Source organism: Hemicordylus capensis, chromosome 6 (assembly GCF_027244095.1).
Source record: "Hemicordylus capensis ecotype Gifberg chromosome 6, rHemCap1.1.pri, whole genome shotgun sequence".
Classification (NCBI taxonomy): domain Eukaryota; kingdom Metazoa; phylum Chordata; class Lepidosauria; order Squamata; family Cordylidae; genus Hemicordylus; species Hemicordylus capensis.
Window position 1 is genome coordinate 139,434,969 of NC_069662.1, and position 18,238 is coordinate 139,453,206.

The 18,238-nt window shown below is 41.3% G+C and overlaps 1 protein-coding gene across 1 annotated transcript in view; it reads right to left on the reverse strand.

Annotated features, from left to right (window-relative positions):
* Nucleotides 1-716: 716 nt before the first annotated feature.
* NEBL (nebulette) overlaps nucleotides 717-18,238 on the reverse strand; it is a 105,005-nt gene continuing 87,483 nt past the window's right edge. Inside the window, 2 exon segments of the mRNA XM_053259666.1 lie at nucleotides 717-8,895; nucleotides 12,959-13,074. Coding sequence (XP_053115641.1) covers nucleotides 8,719-8,895; nucleotides 12,959-13,074 — 293 coding nt within the window. The 3' untranslated portion in view covers nucleotides 717-8,718.

The window sequence follows — 18,238 nt, forward strand, 5'->3', positions numbered from 1 at the left end:
ACAAGACCTTCAGTGGTCTCAGTGCAGTAAGAGGCACACACAGCACAACTATAAGAAATGCTGGAGGAATGGAAGGACATACTACAGAACCCACAGGTCCTTTATCTGTCCAAGAGTGAAAGGTCTGAACATCCCACCTCCAAATCCCAATAAACCAGAAACCACTGGTTTATGCTTTTACCTCAGATTGGCAAGTTTTCATTTTGGTTTTTTTAAAGTGTGAGGGAAGACAGCCTGACACTGGAACCCCTGAAAAGAGAGATTGAAAGTAAATTCAAATTTCCTTGCTCCACTGGTTCCAGGATGGGGCCGGCTTTACTTCTGAGATGTACATCTGAGAGATCTCCCCCGCTAGATAAAATAAAGCCACCACTAAAAGGTGCATCGTCTAGTTAGCAGGGCCAGCATTATAGTCTCTCATTTGCTTAAAGCAACATGACCATGAGAACCACCCACCCACAAACACATATGGTCAAATGAAGTTGTTCTACTACTATACACTATATGCACTATAATGCATACATAATAGCAGCTTTAATATTTTATTTCAGTGCCATTGTATGTTATGCAGAGTATGTAAATGTTACAACTACTTGACATCAACCACAATGTGAACTAGGTTGCATAGGTTAGTACTTTAGGCAGCAGAATTTTTATCTAGTCCACTGAGGCATTAAGATTCACAGTGTACAGGGATAAAAACAGGATTTAGAGCATTTCTAATAAAATATATTTTAATAGCTGGTGTTATCTTTTTGCATAACAAAAGCCAAATTATGTTGATACATCATATGATCCAGGAAATTCCTCCCCTTTGAAAACAAAGTTTCATTCATGTTTTCATACTTCCAAATAAAGTACAGGTTTGCAAAAATAACAAGAAGACTAAGCACTTTTAAGCAAATGTACATCGAACAACAGCGGGTAATTTTTTTTTTTATAAACACACTGCAGAAACCAATAGATGAGTTCCACATCATGCTAACCAAGTACAGTGAGTAAAAATTGGTTTCTGATGGTTTAGCAACTTGTACTTTGTAATACTGAAGTACACAGAATTGTCATGATACAGTAGATAGCTTATGAACTCTATAAAATAAAATGTTTCAGTTGCAACTTGATTACATCATACATACAATATGCAATTTCTACATATCTGACACAAAAAGCACATGAAAGCCCTTTGTCCAGTTCTAGTGTAGGCAGTTCCAGAAGAAAATATAGCTCAAATTATTTACTCAGATGGAACCAGAGTTTGGGCTTCTTGCAATCTAACATTTAGATCAAGAGAAGGGACATGCATGTGTTGGAAAGACCTAGGCATACACCCCAAGCTTGCTTGTTCTTTTTCATATCAATATAGGGTTATGAGTTTGGCTATCTAGATTATTGTGAATGGGCATATCACTATAGATTTGCCTAACTAGAAGGGTGATCAGAGGCAAAGAGCTCTGTCCCTTGATGGCCACAACCCCTTGGAATAGGAGGACTGCCAACTTGTGAAATAAAAAATTCTGGTACCTGGGAGTAGAATCCTATTAGGCAGAGCTTAAAGCAAGTCCAGTGGTCAATCCAGGAGATCAGCACCACATTTATCTAAGTTGTAAAGCCTTTTTTTAAAGAGCAAGTCTGTAAAATTTGGAAAGGGATGCAGTCAGAGACAGAAGACTTTTTGCTGGAGTTAGCAACACTGGGCAGCAACAGCTGCTCTTTGGGGATCTGATATATTATTGGCAGCTACTGTGGGAGTATTTTACTTCCAATATGCTCAGAATGCACATTTATAAAGAAACAGAAACTACAGACACCATAAGGCTCGTAAGTTGGGGAGAGGCAACACTGCCTCTCCAACTGTTGTTGAACTACAACTCCCATCATTCCCAGCCACAATGTATTGTAGATGGGGACTGTGGGTGTTGTAGTTCAAAAACTACTTGAGAGCCAAGGTCGCCTACTCTTGCTCTAAGTCAGTGTTTCTCAACGTGTGGGTCCCCAGATGTTATTGGACTTCAGCTCCCATAATTCCCAACCAAAGGCCACTGGGGCTGGGGATTATGGGAGTTGAAGTCCAGTAACATCTGGGGACCCACACGTTGAGAAACCCTGCTCCAAGTGCTTTTTCCTACTCAATGGAAAGGAAACTGCAGCACTGCCTCTGAGTTTCTTAGCATGCAGGAAAACAGGGAGACTGTAACAGTATAAAGCTGCCTTATACTGCATCACAGACAGAGAGTTAATGTATGCAACCTGATGCCAGCTACTCCGACTAGCACCAGTTCTCCAAAACTTCAGGAAGAAGTCTGTTTCAGCTCTACTACCTCAGATCTGTACAACTGTGGATGCCAGGATTGAACCTGAAACCTTAATTGTGCAGCAGAGCTTAGGTAGCAGTTCCTACTTCAGAAGACAAAGGCAGCTGTTTATACTGAAAAGCAGCTTGCCTCTTCAAGACAGCAAGTGAAACCCTGGCTACACACACACACACACACACACACACACACACACACACCACTTTCCCTTGTACTCATCCCATCTTTGGATCTCAGTCTTACGAACTAAAGGATGATTGTACTGTCAAAACTTTGGCAGAAGTTTGCATTTGTTAGCAGAAAACACTGGATTGTACCTTGGAGTTTGTTAAATGCCATTGGCCTGGTTTCCACAGTTGTTCAAAATAAGGTTTAACAGGGTTTCCAACATTATTGTGATTGTGTGGACCCATGCCAAAATGGCTTATGGTTCAAGATGAATGTGTTGAGATTCCTGTCTTGGTTTAACACAACCACACTAATGTTGGTAACCCACATCAAACCTAGATTCCAATGACTGTGTGAACGGGGCCACTGACTGGTTTCAACATGCTATTTATGAATAGAACAGAACTTTATTATGGTCATAGACCAATATACTATTTATGTATTAACTGAAATTTAAACAGAAGGTGAAAGTAGACCGACAATCCAGTAAATTTTATTATCCATTACATTATGCTCTGCTAAGTACTTCTGTGTTTGTGACTATTTTAAAATGAAGAGCAATTTGTAGATATTGCACAATAGAAAGTTAAACACCCAAGAACGTAATGCTTTCAAATGTTCTATATGATCTCTTCAGATGGGCATATTTAATCTGGTTTCAAGAACTGGGATTGCGAATAATCACAGGGGGCATCAAGGGGCCACTTCAGACATTACAGAGTGGTGCAGTTCCCACTAAAAACCACTTCTGTGTGACAGAGCTCCACATAGAGGCTCCAGGATTTGTCAAAATCCCACAAAAAGTATCCAGGCTGGCACCATGATTTTGGGGGAGAAGAGGTGCTGACATTTTGGGTATCCACATGGGAAGCCACTTGCAAATGTTATAGTCCTGCATAAAGTCCCCATCTGATAAGAGTGTCTTGTGGCTTTTGATAGCAATCACACTGTCTGTGTGATGTACCAAGCAGCCATTAGCCTTGTTTACATGAAGCATGGTTATATCAGGATGGAACTAGGAAACCCATTTATTCAATGCCATAAACATTTCTCAATGGAACACACCACTCTTAGATTACCAGTATCATTTCAATTTTAACAAAGAAAGGAAGTGTATAAGATGGCACTCATCTTTGCAAATTAATATTATGCATAATGATATTACAGACTGTATGTGCTTCAAATGCACAGAAATAAGGGCTATGCAGATGGCTCCTTTTGGTCAGTGAGAATCCACATACACATATTATCTGTGCTGTAAATTCTGACAGTTTTTGGGTACAGATTAGTAAAGGAATTAAATATAGGCTTCCCCTATACCCTTCCTTATCAGGAAGGAGGAAGCTTCCAAAACAAGTAAGCATCATCAAAATGGACCATAGAAACTCTATGTTGAAAAACAAGTGCATTCAGGTTCAACTCATGAAGCTCTCCAGATTTGGGCTCTTTGCCTCTTGTCTATAAAAAGCCATTATATATTTATATTTTAAACCTTCTGATGTTTTGGATTCCACCAGGTGCAAATGGAGCATGGACTTCCTTGAGCCACTTGCTTCTTCAACATTTATATTCTCTTTTTATTAATTGTAGCTTTATATTAAATATTTTTCTACAAAGATATGATAGCAAAGGACAAGTGTGTGTGTGCGTGCATATGTGCGCACCATGTCAAATGTGAAATGAGCATGAGTGTTTTTTTCTGTGCTTGTCATTTTAAAATAATATGGGAGAAGGGGACCAATCCTTCCATTATCACTGCTTGTGTTAATTTAAATGCACTAGCATGCCAGATACATGTATGTACCATTCATGACCTGTCTTTGTACGTGGGAATCACATCTCAGTACAAAAATCTCTTTATACAAAGCAGCCCTTTGAAGACATCCATTTTAATAATGCAGAGACCAGAGGTGATGCAGAAGAACAGGGAGGGGGTTTCTCCCTTTCTTTAGCATTCCTCTGTTGGGCATTACTTTGCTTCCTATGCTGACAAATACATTCAAATCCCTGGTTGCACATAGTGGCTTAGGCAAGATTTTATGGGAACTAATTGAAAGACTCTTAACACATTCAACACACTGCCTATTAAATATATTTACAACATGACAACATTAGCATACTTTTAAAAAATCCAAGCCAAAATTAAGTACAGTAACAGTAAATTACAATTTGTTTTTAAAAAACACAAGCTATGTAAATAAACAGCTGAGATATGCCAATTTACTCTTCACAAAAATGAAATATTTATGGATTGACAAGCTTGAATATATTTTGATTCACAACAGTAGCTGTATCTCTATGTATTAGAATTAAAAGATCCTTCAAGCTCTCTACTTACCCTTCTATTCTGCATATGGTACACAGTAGATATTTCCATTTTCCTGATGGGCAAAACTGCTGCTATGTTAGTAGGGCAGGGGTTCTCAAACTTGGGTGCCCAGATGTTGTTGGACTTCAGCTCCCATAATTCCCAGACATAATGGCCAAACAACTGGAGACCCAAATTTAAGAACCCCTGTAGTAGGGGGTGGGGGGATGAAATCAACATTAACATTTCCTATGTCTTATATGGTATACTGGTGGTGTGCCAGTTTGAATCCCTACTGGTATGTTTCCCAGACTATGGGAAACACCTATATTGGGCAATAACTATAACCAATGTTACTGCATTGTGAAAATAATAGGTCACTCTGACTGTTTAATAAACTTGAATGGATGACTACTGCATTGTCAAACCCACACATAGGTCATCACTGCAGTGAAAGAGGAGAGTGTGCCAGTTTATCACATTTGCTTTCATGCTTTTTCCTCCATGGAAGTTTTTTCTATGCAGAGCATGCATTAATTATATGTAAAGTAGCTCCCCTAATGGCACAGCAGGGAAATGACTTGATTAGCAAGCCAGAGTTTGCTGGTTTGAATCCCCACTGGTATGTTTCACAAACTATGGAAAACACCTATATCGGGCAGCAGCAATATAGGAAAATGCGGAAAGGCATAATCTCATACTGTGCGGGAGATGGCAATGGTAAACTTCTCCTGTATTCTACCAGACAACCACAGGGCTCTGTGGTCACCAGGAGCTGACACCAACTCGATGGCACACTTTTACTTTAGCTCTTTACCAACAAGTCTTAGGATTGAGCATTATCAGATCAATCACATGACTTGATTTCTTTCCCATAACAATTCTGAATTCCAGACCACTTTTTTCTTTCTGAAGAACAGTATGAATCCAATATCCTTTGGGCATGGTCAGAAATAAGCAGAGCTACTTTCTGGTTTTGAAAGAAATCGTTCAGCTTATTTACAAGAAAAAACCAACATGAGCTACAAGGAAATTACTCATTTCCAACAAAGAATATTTTAAATGGATGTGTCATTCACACTGAAGGCCAAACCAAATCTTGACATAATGCAGTGGTAAAACATGCTTTTGTAAATCCAGTTTAAGCCTCCTTTTCATAACAAGTTTTGCTTATTGGGCAAAAAGGCACCTTTTAAACTGGTGGGTCTCTTATTATATTTAACAGAGGGATAGCAACTCTCCCAATTAATGTCAGCACAGCATCTTGTCCAGTGTTTGTTGTTTGTGTTTCCCTTGTGTTTCTTTTTAGATTATATGCCTCTTTGGGACAAGGAATCATCTTCTCATTTATTTTGCTATGTAAACTGCTTTGTGAACTTGTTTTGTTGAAAAGTTGTACATAGTATTCTTAACAATAATCACAAATCTTGATCCCATGCCATGACTGGAGGGAGGGTGGCAACTACCCACAAATAAATGGAAGTGGTCCATGGACAAGGCTGTTCCACCTCATTTTGTGAACATCCGAATCAGCCTTGAGTCACTTTTACTAATACCTGACTTGATTTCCTCACCCTGCTATTATAGTGCCCTGAATGAAAAAGAGGAGATAGAAAACCGCTACCTTCCTGTGGGCCAGGGACTTGTTTTCCTTCTATTAAATAACATAAATGAAGAACTTCCTGCAAGCCCTAATCACAATTGCCCTTCCAAGGGGCTTTTAATGTACCCAAAACATCACGCTAACCTTATCGACTAAAAGAATAATTGCTCTTTCAAGAACATGACTCTCTAAAAGCAGTTTAAATACAATTCTTTTAGATAATAAAAAGTAAAATAAGTGCAATGGATGTAGCACTCCTTCAGTACAAAAGATGGGCCCATGTCCCCCTGAATTCAGAGATTCATACTATCAGCAAGATACATTCTAGCCCTTGGACACCTGCCTGCGTATGTGCATGCGTGTAACTGCATATCAATCTATCAAGAACTTTGCTTGGGGTTTCATTTCCCCATCTAACCTTAACTTTAAAAAATAAATAAATCCTGGTTTCATATGGATAGGGGAAAATGAGATAAATGATGATAAATACTTGTAATATTCAACATCATAATATCTGAGCCAAGTACATAGAAAAATAGATTCTTTCCACATTTCCCCTTTTTCATAATACTTTGGATAGTATAAATGTAGAACATAAGTAATTGACATTCATACTGAAATTTTTGCATAAACAATTAGGATGTATTTCAGCAAGTCAGTTTCTATTTACTGCTTACATAGGATTGAAGAACTGTGTTAGATGTGGAGATAAATTCTGAAACCTAAACTCAGTATTATCTTTAATCAAAGCATTTTCCAGGCTTCTGCTCTTTTATATAGTTAAACAGAAGATAAGGTGGATTAATAGTAATACTTGGTATTTATATAGCAGTTTAGAATTGCGATTTTAAGTGTTTCATTTACATGTAACAAGAGCCCTGTAAGGTAGCTCAGAGTTATTGTATCAATTTGCAATAGCCCTGTTAAGGTAGGTCAATATTATCCCCAGACACAAATGAGAGAGTTGATGCTGAGCGAATTCACAGCAGAAGCAAGATTTTAAACAAAAACTTCCTGATTTGTAGCTCTTTCTTTTAACCATAATGTGATACCAGATTTCAAAAGGTTTAATAACTTCGTAAAATACTTTTGTTATTCCATTAATATCAATTCAAACTTCTGTGATAAAGTAAATTAATGGTATTAGGCCAATGGATATTAAGTTTTGATAATGCTCGAGTACAAAATATTTTTCTATTGTCCACCTTTTTGTGAAGACAAAGTTTCTCAGTTGTGAAGACAAAGTTACTCAATGGAAGTTTCTCATGCTTCCATTATTGAAAAATTCCATGATTTAGATTCACAAGCCTGAAAATTCACCAATATTTTCCTGCAAAAATATCTAGTTGATGTTCTTCAATTTAGCCTCTAAAAGCCTCACAGTGCTTGCCACATAGGTCCCAAATCCAAGCCCTGATTCATGATGTAACCCTAACACCATTCCATTACACTTTTAAAGGTAAAGGGTATGGCCATTTGCTTTCATAAAGCTCTGTACTGTTAGATTCCCAAGACAGACTCTTGACAAAAGGAAAGAGAAGAGATTGAGAATATTTGTAAAGTGCTTTGAAGACAGGCATTTCTATATAAACACTGTTAATACAAGGAGAAATAGAAAAGGTTTGGAATTAACAAAATAGAAAAGGTAGGAATTAACAAATGCATTCTAAAATTGTCTCTAGCTGTGCAAAAAGGCACAGCTATGCCATAACTCAGAGATCATTCACAACTGGTAGTTTGGGAAAACTGACATGAGTTGAAAGTATGGATGAGAGCAAATGAAAGCTTCAAGAAAGAACAAAGCAGACTCAGACTGACAAATGTGTGTCAAGAAACTTTCACCATTAAGAACAAGATACATTTTGTTTAAGGCTGCCAGGCAGTAGTAATCAACTTTTGAGCATGTCATTCATCGTGACAAAAATATTTGAGTGGTCCAGATCATTTGGGCTTTTAATGTCTTGACCCTTAACAGCAAGCTATAGCCTCTTACGATTTCAAAATCACACATATTAAAAACACCAGCTGCTCTGTGGTTACTTAAAAGAGAAATAGAGCCTACTGTAAAAGGAAGAATTTTATTTAGGTGCTAATTGATAGAAACCTTTACATGATTAGAAGCACCAGGTTTCCACTGATGGTTTGTTTTTATAGATACATATTAAGCGGCGTGGTATTGGAGCTCAGTGCTTCTTGATTTCTTAGAGAACCTGTGTTGACTTCAGCATATGTCACAGATGGTTACATTAACAGGGAAGTAATTAAGATGCCTTAAAAGTACTTTTGTAAAGATTAATCAAAATAAAGCTCAGAAGGACTAATGGTGAGTATTAATTAACAAACTCAATGTAATTTGCTGGAAGCATTCCAGTTTTCCCAGTTCTCTGAACAGTACCATACATCCACCCATCATCAATGGGTTGCACATTGATGATGTAATCGCCATCCCTGAAGGAAACTTCATCTTCATCTTGGGCACTATAATCATACATCGCTCTGTATGTTCTCTGTTAAAAGAAAGAGTGGGAGAAAACCCATTAAGTACATGTCATAGATTACAAGAGTGGCTCTGGTATCAGTTTCCATAAAACACATGCGCTCTATTCACACATTATGTTCAATACACATACCATCTGTGCACAGTGTACACATGTATAGTTCTGAACATATATACTGTTATTCACACACTATGTTCAGTGCACATAAAACAACACTTCCTATTTGGGATACAGATTTCGCGTTCTGTTTCAAGCTCAAAACGAAACACAGATGGACCAAATGTTCCATCGAAGCAACCGGCCTGACCGGTTGATTTAACAGAACAAACGTGAAATGTTTCAAATGTTCCAGCCATAGGAAACAATGAGGAAACTCGAAACACCCAATTGTTCCCTATGGGTAACTTCTAGGAACATCAAAGTGGGTTGTGTAGTAGGACATGGTGGATGCTACATACCACCCAACCCAAAGCCAGTCAGGGATGAAGCTCTTCCTCTGGCAGAGTGGCAGGCATGGAGAAGGGTGATGCGAGTCATGGTGGATGATGGCAAGAGACCTACTCCCCGAGACATCTGTACTGCTATGGCTGCATGGAGGCTCACCTTTTGGGGAGGAGGATGGTCCTGTAGCACAGCCATTGTGAAGGCTGAGCTAGAATTAGGGGGGGAGATCATCCCCTGTCAGGGAAGAAGCTCTTCCTTTGGCAGCAGAGGAGATTGTGTCAGCTGCTATGTCCTTGAAAGTTGGGAGACACTCAGGAAGATCATTTCAGGAGGCACAAGCAGCTGCAGAGGACACTGCTGAAAATTGCCCCTCCTTCCATGCAACAGGAAAACCTGGTGCGTCTATGGCTGGTTAGTCTGGATGTCAGCCAACATGTCTGGTAGCAAGCATTAATTGTCCCCTTTGCTAAGCAGGGCCCTCCCTGGTTTGCATTTGAATGGAAGGTTCCAAGTTTGTACCTGCAATCTCTCAGACAGGGCTGAGAGAGACTCATGCCTGTAACTTTGGAGAAGCTGCTTCCAGTTTGTGTAGACAATACTGAGCTAGATGGACCAATGGTCTGATTCGGAACAAGGCAGATTCCTATGTAAATACTGTCAGCTGAACAACTAATATTGGAACATGGTCAAATAAAATGCCACTGTGTAGAAGGCAACGTATGTTTATTTATTTCACTGTGGTTTCATTCACTAGTCAAAACAGGAGTGAGAGCTGCTTGCTGACTGACCTTCCAGCAGCAAGGGGCAAAACTAACAATACAATAGGGATGTTTTGACATTTTGAGTGCCATTTTGGAGGCCTGTTTTTCCCTTGCTGATTGGTTCTCTGGCACTGGCTTCCTACTGGCTTGTGATCTCCTTGCTTCTTGGTTGACTTGTTAACATACAAATCAAGTGTTTCTTGTCAAACCTTGTCATTGGTATATCCAGCTCTGTATTGTCTACAGTACACAAAGTCAGACGTTTCCCAAGTTAAAGGTAGGAGTCTCTCCCTCAGCACTATATCCTAGGATCCTATGGGGATTTGGAGGAAAGGCTAAAAATCTGTTTAAAATTGCCTGCTTGCCTATTTTGTTTTGTGGGTTAGGTGGCATGCAGCACCCATCATGCCCTACCACACAACCAACTTTGGTGTCCTTAGGAGCTGTTCATGGGGAACAATGAGGTTTTTTGAGTTTTCCCATTGTTGCCTATTGCTGAAACACTTGAAACATTTTGAGGTTTGTTCCATCGAAACAACCGAGCTGACCAATGTTTTGATGAAACATTCCGTGCACATCCCTACAATTCAACAAAGTTTCTCCTACTAGGGAGAGGCATGATACTGGCCATAGTGTGGCTGCCCAGTCATTTGAGAGGCTGGCGGGGGCGGTGGAAGGAGCCTCCGCCGCCACCTCCTCCACCTCTTCCCTGCCAGATTCCCCTTTACAAGTATCCCCATTGAGCCAGCTCGATGAACGGACCGGACTCTGGCTTGATTGAGCCCAAGCCACCTGGGTTGACTTGAATCCAGTCAAAATTCAAGCCGAACCAGGCTAGCCAGTTCCATGCACATCCCTATCTCCTACTAGCCACTTGCTATAACTCCAGGCATCAAATGTGAACACAAGCAGTCATCAGTGGCAAAGGTTGCTGCCTAGGGCTGCCCATGACTCCATTTAGTTTTCTCTGGAGAATGCCTATGACCCCATCTTGACTTTTCTACCTACTGCTTCCCATGACTCCATATGTTTTCCATCCTCTCTATGTGATCCAGCTGTCTTCTTTCTAAAGCACCTGATGAAGGATTAGACTCAGGTGTAGAAACTGTATCTTTCTAGCATTAAATTTCATTGTTTCACATAAACAGTTGTCTTTGCAATTAACATAAGTATTAAGCTTGTTGAAGTACTTAAATATATTTTTGTTACTCTAAGTTAATGCTTGACCTTTATTTGATGGGTTAGGTGCCCAAATCCTTTTTGACTGGTCAGCTGACCAGCCTAATACATCCACCAACACCCATATCACACACACACACAAAATTTCTATACATCATTCTTTAACTCATGGCTAGATATTTCTTGAAATGTTCACCAAATATACATGGTCACATATGTAAGCCAAACTTAATTACTGGCCATAAAATACATCAAAATATCTCTGTAAGCAACCAAGACATTCTGAATAAGTCTGAGCCAGTGCAAATACAGAAGCAGCATCTCGCCAAGTACTACTATGATATATTGTTTGGGGATAATTCAAAGTTGCAATCATTCCGGATGATGAGAAAGCCTTTAATGAGGGGCCTGGGGATAAAAATAATTTTATGGATTTATCCCATTCCATACAAAATATTATTTGGTAGATCTTCAATAGAATTTAGGCCAATCATTTACAGTATTTTCAAGTAACAACAAGAATGCAGCCATTTTCCAACCATAGGGAAGAAGAAGAATATATTCATCAAATATATTAAGCCACAATAAAATTATTCTTTGTTGCATTGCATCATACAGGGGAAAACAAGCTTCCCAGTCCAAAGTTTTAGAAGCTTATTCTTAGAAATAGGAAACTTATTTCTCATTGATGAGAAACAAAAATCACTAGAAGTTTTATATATAATTATGTAAAATTACCATTGTAATTCAATTAACATTTAATTTCTAATTACTACTATACAATTAATACTATACGCAGTAATCTGGGCCACATAATTGAAAATAACACTACTTTAAGATCTTAAATGTGGCCCTTAAAATATATTCAGGTTAATTAATCTTTTTTAGGACTAAACAACATAAAGCAGCAAAAAGAAAGCTCAGGTATAAGTGCAATAAACATTCACTTTGGACACTATTAACTCCAGGTTGTCCTGTGCAAGACCTCCAGTCTGAATCAAACCTGCACAAAAGCATCACAGAGTGCAGATCTCATTGATGTCAATGGGACTTGTGCAAAATAATTTCCCTACATTACTTCATATGGCACCCCATCCAAGCTCTAAAATCTGGAGTCAAAGATACAAGATCCTGCTCTGCAATGAATCCCTTATCCTAAAGCAACAGCGCCAACTGCTGATATTGGGCAGTAACCATGCACCTAATTGTTTTAAGGCATTCCTTTGTTGAAACATTACTTTGATTCAGCACCTTTAATACACAGCAGATTTAGTCTAAAAAGTTAGTAGACAAGAAGATAAGAATTATTGCCCCACATTCTCTGTAGTTTTACAAGGGCTGAGCAAACGGAGGGGGATCAGAAAGCTATTTTTGTTTCTCTTCCTACAAAAGCCCTGTTCTCTGCCAGGAATATGTCCCTGAGGGCTCTGTGACCCTCATGGATATATTCCTGGCAGCAAACAGGGCTTTTGCAGTGAGGGGAAAAAGCAAAAATTACTTTCCCATCCTCTGACCTGCATCCTGGGCTGGGAGCAGTGCAGCTAATTCTGGGCTCCATGTGAGGATGGAGCTCTTGCTTTACTCTCATAAAGCTGTATCAAATGGGGCCACTATTTCTAAAAGCAAGAACTGCATTTACAGAAGCAAGGTTGCCACAAAAAGAATGAATCATGCAACTTAATACTCACCAAGCTAACTGAATGTGGCTGTGAATGCATCGATCTCATGGATGACACACTAGTTTGGTGCATGTAACCATATCCTTGGGGCTGGCTTTGTTGATATGCCCCAGGAAGCACAGGGGCTGCATGGTAAAGAAACAAAAAGGCATTACAAGCACTACCAGAAAGAGAACCATGGTCATTCTTTGGGTAAAGTGGTGTTTTGTTCTTCTAACCAGAAAATTCGGAGGAGCTATTTAATTACATAGGAGCTGCAGTATGTGAAAAATATGCCGCCAACATATACAAATAAACTTGACTTAGGGGGAGAAAGTAATCTAAAGAAAAACTGTGGGGAAGCGCTTTATACTTGAAAAACCACAAAGCACACACATGCATACACACACAGTCCAGAACAGGTGAAAGTATAATTATTTAGGATTCTCACTTGGGGAAAGTGCAGTTTATTTGGGATTCTTTTGTTACCCCATGAGTAAAGAGCTGGAAATTACTACTACAACCCCAAGTGGCTTTGTGCTAAAAGAATACAAAACACATGAAGAAACAATAAATTATTTTAGTTAAACGAAAACATCTTATAGTTACGGTAGACACCAGCCACATACAGTAGTACTGTGCATTCTCCATTCGTTACAAAGGGCCTGTGCCCCTATGCTTAGTAGGCTTTATCTCTGAAACAATATTCATTTGCCTATAGCAGGGATTCTCAAACTTGGGTCCTCAGGTGTTATTGGACTTCAACTCCCATAATCCCCAGCCTCAGTGGCCTTTGGTTGGGGATTATGGGAGTTGAAGTCCAATAACACCTGAGGACCCAAGTTTGAGAATCATTGGCCTATAGCAACAGCTTCCTCGTTTATTGCTTCAGTCTAGAAAACTGTGGTGAATAGCAAGTGATAGAAATATGTATAGACATGAATGTTCTAAAATAAAAAAATACTAATACCTCCCAGTTCAAGCATGAAAACTAAATGATGGCAGTTTCTTTCTCAACTTTCCCCCACCACTGCCACAAATCCTTTCTACATCTTGCTGATCAAATTTTCTGAGGGACACATGAGGTGCATTCACACCTACCCTCACAGCAGTAGTCTACTCTGGCAATAATTGCAACATTCTAAGTCTTTATTATTATACTGCCCCACACTGCCAGCCCAGGGAGGAACAAATACTCCAGTTCAATGGATTTTCCAGATATTTTGCAAAACTTAAAGTGTATGCAATACTTACCTATTGAGTGCCTTTCTCAGCCACTGAAGGAAGTGTAGGGTAAACTTGCAAATCATGTCTAGAACTACCTACATATTACCAATATCTACCACTAGCTGTCGTAAGGTAAGACTTCTAAAAATATATTTGCTTTTTCATTTCCCATTACAGCAATACCCTAGAACTAAAAAATACTCAAAAAGTTAAGCAGGCAAAACCTTTTGCTTGCAACCCCATAGATTAAAATTTCGCACCACAAATTAATCAGCAGAAGTTTTAGCTGACTGGCTGTCCTAAATTGCACAGAAAGCTTTAAGATATATATAACGGTAATATTTCACTTGAGTGCTCTCTCTATAAAAAAGAAAATACAAAAGAACATGCAGTCGTATTGCGGATTATCCTTTACTACTCTAAGGGACCAAGAGATCAATTCATTTCCTTTTCCATTTACTTGCTGGAAAATAATGGGGTCAAATTCAGCTGCAACATAAGTGTGTAGAGATGAAATGAAAGTGGTGCATTTGAGCTGCATCACTACTTGTGGCAGTCATAAATTTGACCTAACATGAGGAGAAATATGACATACCATACATTTGCACTTTGCCCTTGTAATCGGCAATAAACCTGCACTTTGGCTCACAATTCAACAACTACCAGACAAATAACAGTTCTGTGCCCAATCCTCCCTCTCATTACTCTAGAAATTAATGAACCAATGCCATTGTTTTGTGAGCTTCCTTGTCTCCTAGTCATTGGCATGGGTGGGGAAATTCTTAATGTCATGGTGTTGCATCACATGGTACAATGTATCATACTGTATCCAAGGTGTTACTGCAGAGGGTAGGTGGAGTTGACACAAGAAAGTGCATATTTAGCAGCATCCCAGCAGCCTACCTCATATGTAGGCAGTAATTTGTAGGTTGTGGATTATGAAAAGCTCCTGGTGTTATTTTCATCACTCTAGACTCTCTGATTATCTTTCTCTGGTAGTTATTATCCTGTGTGCTTGTTTTTAAAACCATACTACAAACAAAAAAGGAAGAGAATGATCCACATCTATTATCTAAATATAGATAGATAGATAATTCTCTAAGGTGTACTCATGGTTAACCCTGTGTGTGGCAGCTCTCATGAGAGTTCGCGAGCAGAAGCACCATGGTCATTGGGCAGTGGAGATTCCATATGCAGATAGGGAGGAGGAGCCTGTAAGAGCAGAAGCACCATGGTGATTGGTCAGTGGGGAGCCGTTCTGGGAAGAGAAGAAGATTCCAAGTTCCCTCCCTGGCATCTCCAAGATAGGGCTGAGAGATATTTATGCTTGCAGCCTTGGAGAAGCCACTGCCAGTCTGTGTAGACAATACTGAGCTGGATGGACCTATGGTCTGGCTCAGTATTTGGCAGCTTCCTATATTCCTGTGTTCCATATGCAGATAGGGAGGAGGAGCCTGTGGCATCATGGTGATTGGGCAGTGGGGATTCCATATGCAGATAGGGGGGAGGAGCCTGTGATGCTTAAGGACAGTTGGAATGCAACTGTTAACTGGTTGGAAGATGTTCTTGATTGTTGAGGAGAAGAATCTATCTATCTATATAATTCTTTAAGGGGGGGTGGAGTAAAAGGATGGAGGAGTGATCAAGAGGGGTGAGGGGGGATGGAAGCAATGGGATGAAGGAGGAGGAACAGGAGTTCAGCTCAGGTGAAGGTAGAGAGATCTCTGAGGTGATGGGGGGAGCAATGCCCGATGCTCTGCAAGGGTTAAGCTTGTATGTATATACTAGCCGACCCCCACACAGAGCAACAGCTACCTTTCCCCACCACCACCTGTCCAGTCTCCGGCCGGGCCGAGTGCTGGGCCCAGGCTGCCAGGCCAAGGTGCCGCCGCCGCAGCCAAGCCCACCTCCACCTCACATCCATGGCCGGGCCGCTGCTGCCTTGCATCCGCCGCCTCGCTTCTGTGGCCGGGCCTGCCGCCGCATCTCACCTCCACGGCTGGACCCGCCACAACCGCCACCATGGCCAGGCCCGCCACTGCCTTGATTCCGTGGCCACCCGGCCGGCCAATTCTCCTGGGTGCGCCTCTGCCAATCAAGCGCCTCCAGTGCCCAGCCAATCAGCACATTCCAAGGCACACCCAGGAGAATTAATATAATAGATATATGTAGAAGGATAGTGAGCGAAGAGAGGGGTCATGAGGGAGGAAAGAGCCCCTTCAGGAGAAGAAGGCTGCCATTGTGTGAATTAGATGAGAAAACAATATGAACAAGACCTGCTAACTCAGGAAGAGGAAGGGAGAGAGGGGAGAGCAAGTGGAGGAGAGAGAAAGAGAGAAAGGGGAAGGGAGGGGAAGGGAGAAGGAAGGAAGGGCGAGGGATGGGCCCAAGCCTGTCAGAGGCGTAAGGGGAATAAGCGGCCATGGCAGCACCTGTTGGCAGCAAGGAAGGCCCCAGTCAACCACTGCTGTTGTTTGGGGCTACTGAGGCTATTGGTGGAAGGAGGGAGGGAGGCAAGGGATGGGCCCAGGCCTGTCAGCAACCTGAGGGGAACGAGCAGCCATGGCAGTGGTGGAAGCAAGGAAGGGCCCAGTCAATGCTGCTGCTGCTCCTGTGAGAAGAATCAGGAACAGGGCTTGGGTGAGGAGGTCTCTGGGGATAGGGGGCTGCAGCTTGGCCAATAGGCACCAGCAGCTCTGAGAGGGGTGAGGGGGGTGGAATAAAGAGATGAAGGGATGACTAAGAGTGGTGAGGGGGATGGAAGCAACTGGATGGAGGAGGATGAGCAGGAGAGTGGCTCAGGTGAAGGTGGAGAGGTCTCTGAGGTGAAGGAGGCTGTGGCAGGGGGTGAGGGGAGAAATCAAGTACTAGCGTGCAGATGCTCTGCATGGGTTAAGCTAGTATATTATATTTAGCTAACTGAGCAAAGAGGCACCATTTTAAAGTGGTGATTCTCTTTATTTAGCAGGGGAAGAACCACTGACCCTATCCATCCCCAGCAAAGCATCCCTCCAGTAGCTGTTGCTGGTGTCTATCATATGTTTCTTTTTTAGATTGTGAGCACTTTGAGGACAGGGAGCCTATTTATTTCTATGTAAACGACATTAGGAACTTTTGTTGAAAAGCGGTATACAAATATTCATTGTATTTGTAATGCACTTATATCCTGCTTTCCTTCCATGATAAAACAAAGTTGTGGATTTGGATTCTAGGCTTCCCATCCAGGAACCAACGCATTGCTAATCATGGTTGCTGATCCTGTGTCTTCAGACTGATCTGAACCAGACTAATAAAATGAAGCAGATCGTGAAATAGAACAAGAATAGACTTGGTTCAGGACTCCAAGGAGCAGCCTGGGAGTTTTCTGAAGCAGCACCAAAAGGACAATGCAGGAGTGTATACGTTTTTGAAGAGATGCAAAGCTAATTAGGACAAAAGTCTACTGAAACATGGGATGAGGCTACATTATTTAATGAAAAAAAGGTAGTTTTTTCCCCTTTTTCCAAGAAGTGATGCTTTATCACACATTGAGGTGGGTTTCACGATCAGTGAGACCCGCCTGTGGAGGGTGAGCAGGGAGAGCGGGCTTAGCCCGCTCTCCCAGCACACGAACAGACAGTCTGCTCTGGGTGGCCGAAGTGGCTGCCCACATGACTGCCGGCTCTGTTATGGAGCCGTTGGGTGCTGGGGGGAGCACTAGCATGCCCTGAGCAAGCACGCAGGGCATGCTGGCAAAACCCCCAGAGTCACGAGGTGGCTTTTTGCCTCCCCTCTGGGGGTTTCCTCGTGAGAAGCCACGGTGCAGAGCCATGCCACAGCTACTCATGATTCTTAAAACAAGGTTTGGTTTAAGCCTTTAAGGGCAGGGGTAATTAGGCGGGTTACCCACTTAGGAACCACCAGGCTCGCAGGCGAGCCCAGTGGTTCACACAATGGGACGAAATCGGGCTAACAGAGCCCGATTAGAGCCCCTGGTGGCGCAGTGGTAAAACTGCCGCCCTGTAACCAGAAGGTTGCAAGTTCAATCCTGACCAGGGGCTCAAGGTTGACTCAGCCTTCCATCCTTCTGAGGTCGGTAAAATG